This window comes from Oncorhynchus gorbuscha, unplaced genomic scaffold (assembly GCF_021184085.1).
Source record: "Oncorhynchus gorbuscha isolate QuinsamMale2020 ecotype Even-year unplaced genomic scaffold, OgorEven_v1.0 Un_scaffold_2864, whole genome shotgun sequence".
Lineage (NCBI taxonomy): Eukaryota > Metazoa > Chordata > Actinopteri > Salmoniformes > Salmonidae > Oncorhynchus > Oncorhynchus gorbuscha.
In genome coordinates, this window is record NW_025747259.1 from 381 (window position 1) to 3,889 (window position 3,509).

At 48.0% G+C, this 3,509-nt stretch overlaps 1 protein-coding gene across 1 annotated transcript; it reads right to left on the reverse strand.

The window, feature by feature from the left end:
• Positions 1 to 1,695: 1,695 nt before the first annotated feature.
• Positions 1,696 to 2,967, reverse strand: LOC124026878 (ferritin, middle subunit-like; the record flags this gene model as incomplete). The annotated part of the gene is made up of 3 exons (XM_046339548.1): positions 2,620 to 2,967; positions 2,130 to 2,276; positions 1,696 to 1,895 (listed from the first exon to the last, which is right to left on the reverse strand). Coding segments are annotated over exons 1-3 (449 nt in total), but the record flags the coding sequence as incomplete, so codon positions are not given.
• Positions 2,968 to 3,509: the final 542 nt, after the last annotated feature.

Consider the following 3,509-nt stretch of genomic DNA (forward strand, 5'->3'; position numbering starts at 1 on the left):
GCTCTGACCTCTTTCTCCCCTCTCTCTCCAGATGAAATCTCGCGTCTTGTGACGGCCGGCCGGCCGCCCAACAACCTGCCCGCTTGACCCTATCCCCTCCTCTCTTCTCCAGACCATTTCCGGAGACCTTCTCCCTTACCTCACCTCGCTCATCAACTCATCCCTGACCGCTGGCTACGTCCCTTCCGTCTTCAAGAGAGCGAGAGTTGCACCCCTTCTGAAAAAACCTACACTCGATCCCTCCGATGTCAACAATTACAGACCAGTATCCCTTCTTTCTTTTCTCTCCAAAACTCTTGAACGTGCCGTCCTTGGCCAGCTCTCCCGCTATCTCTCTCTGAATGACCTTCTTGATCCAAATCAGTCAGGTTTCAAGACTAGTCATTCAACTGAGACTGCTCTCCTCTGTATCACGGAGGCTCTCATCCTTCTAGATCTATCGGCTGCCTTCGATACTGTGAACCATCAGATCCTCCTCCCACCCTCTCCGAGTTGGGCATCTCCGGTGCGGCCCACGCTTGGATTGCGTCCTACCTGACAGGTCGCTCCTACCAGGTGGCGTGGCGAGAATCTGTCTCCTCACCACGCGCTCTCACCACTGGTGTCCCCAGGGCTCTGTTCTTGGCCCTCTCCTATTCTCGCTATACACCAAGTCACTTGGCTCTGTCATAACCTCACATGGTCTCTCTTATCATTGCTATGCAGACGACACACAATTAATCTTCTCCTTTCCCCCTTCTGATGACCAGGTGGCGAATCGCATCTCTGCATGTCTGGCAGACATATCAGTGTGGATGACGGATCACCACCTCAAGCTGAACCTCGGCAAGACGGAGCTGCTCTTCCTCCCGGGGAAGGACTGCCCGTTCCATGATCTCGCCATCACGGTTGACAACTCCATTGTGTCCTCCTCCCAGAGCGCCAAGAACCTTGGCGTGATCCTGGACAACACCCTGTCGTTCTCAACCAACATCAAGGCGGTGGCCCGTTCCTGTAGGTTCATGCTCTACAACATCCGCAGAGTACGACCCTGCCTCACACAGGAAGCGGCGCAGGTCCTAATCCAGGCACTTGTCATCTCCCGTCTAGATTACTGCAACTCGCTGTTGGCTGGGCTCCCTGCCTGTGCCATTAAACCCCTTCAACTCATCCAGAACGCCGCAGCCCGTCTGGTGTTCAACCTTCCCAAGTTCTCTCACGTCACCCCGCTCCTCCGTTCTCTCCACTGGCTTCCAGTTGAAGCTCGCATCCGCTACAAGACCATGGTGCTTGCCTACGGAGCTGTGAGGGGAACGGCACCTCAGTACCTCCAGGCTCTGATCAGGCCCTACACCCAAACAAGGGCACTGCGTTCATCCACCTCTGGCCTGCTCGCCTCCCTACCACTGAGGAAGTACAGCTCCCGCTCTGCCCAGTCAAAACTGTTCGCTGCCCTGGCCCCCAATGGTGGAACAAACTCCCTCACGACGCCAGGACAGCGGAGTCAATCACCACCTTCCGGAGACACCTGAAACCCCACCTCTTTAAGGAATACCTAGGATAGGATAAGTAATCCCTCTCACCCCCCTTAAGTTTTAGATGCACTATTGTAAAGTGACTGTTCCACTGGATGTCATAAGGTGAATGCACCAATTTGTAAGTCGCTCTGGATAAGAGCGTCTGCTAAATGACTTAAATGTAAATGTAAATGACAACCTGATCATCTCCTGGGACAGTACCTGTATTCTATGTGATACATACATGTGATGTGTGGTTCCACCATAACTTACATGGGGGTCAACCTTGTCAGAGGCAATCTTGTGCAGGTCCAGCAGGGCCTGGTTCACATTCTTCTCCAGCTGCAGAGCACACTGCATTGCCTCCAGCCCATTGCCCCACTCATCACGTTCTGGCTTCTACACAAGACAGAGTGAACACAGAAAATGTTAATGACTAGACTACTAGCAGATGTTAAGGTTAGGATAAAGTTTAGTTACACCCCTTACACTTTCAGTTCAGTGGTTAGAGGCAGTATGTTCAGGACTACAGGTTCTCTAGATCAACTTACTCCATGGAGGAGAGTGTGTACAAGTGGTAAAGACATTTATCGGTCTACAATCTAAATGCGTTTACGACGCTCAGGCGCTCACCTTGATGTTCTGGAGTAAAATGCGTCCACCTCGCTTGTTCTGGAAGGAGAGTAGCTTGTCGGCGTGCTCCCGCTCCTCGTCGCTGTTCTCCTTGAAGAAATGCGCGAAACCAGGCAGAGCCACATCGTCACGGGAGAAATAGAAACCCTGGGTGGATAAACATAAAACTAAGGTTAGAAAAATATAAAAAGAACATGCCAAACGTGACTGGGCGTTGTGTTCGTTGTGGCAACTAAACTTATGACAAAGGCATGAATCAGTCTGGTCTGTAGTCTATTTGGTAATCTGCCGATTAACCTGTCAAGGAGTTGTTACGCGCTCTGCCCAAAACAGGATAGATTCCCGGCTTCATTTGAAAAAAACAAATATGCACTTCACGGAATTTCTTGGCTATTAATTATCTAGACCAACATAATAAAAAAGGTGAGAGGCATTTAGGCCTAGGAATAATACAGGTAAAACAACACGGTCACCTTGGTAGACACCTTACCATTGAAGTGTAGGTGTAGGAGGCAAACATCTCCAAGTTGATCATTCGGTTGATAGCAGCTTCGCAATCGTGGTGATAGTTCTGGCGGATCTGAGACTCCATTTTGGCAGATTTTCTTTAATATCCAAATGAACGGTACAAAAATAGAGTTTATTCGACTATTTTGCTATTACAGTTCAAGTAAGTACTATGTCAACAACCAGGAATGTTCTATGATGCGGGACGAAGGCAGATGAGTTCCGTTCAATCACTGTTGAAGCAAGAACTTCTTCATGCGTCTTCGCAGACTTGTGAACTGGAATGAGCCTTGTTCGCTCTATTTATTGTTCCAAACGGAATGCGTCAGTGGAATACACCCTCACAAAGCGTAGCCAATCAACTTTAGAATTTCAACAGGAACTAGGCGGGTCATTTAAAGACGAGCCCACTCATACACATCCCCTAAAGCAAAGATTACTTTTTATATTGACAAGAGAGCCGAGTGACCACTCTAACAATGGAAATACATGTGCTCAACGAATGAAGACAGGCAAGATCATGTGGGACCATTCTAGCCAATGAGAGGGCAGGTATTCTTGTGAACAACACGCACAACTAAACATATTTTTTCTCAAAGTTTCCCGAATGCCACATGCATCCACATCTAAAGCAGTAGTATCAGCCAAAAGCAATGCTACAGTGCAGGTCGAACAACAGCGGTTATTGTTGAAAAATGTTTGTGTTTGTTATATCCTTAGAATACAATTGGAAGACTTGGAAAATCCATTCTAATGTTAGGCTAATTGAGAAATAGTCTGTGTCTATATTTGATTTAGGATATATAAGGAATTGAACTTTGAGACACAGGTCTGTAAACTTCTGTTTCATTCTCTAAGAGCACATGTTTCAAT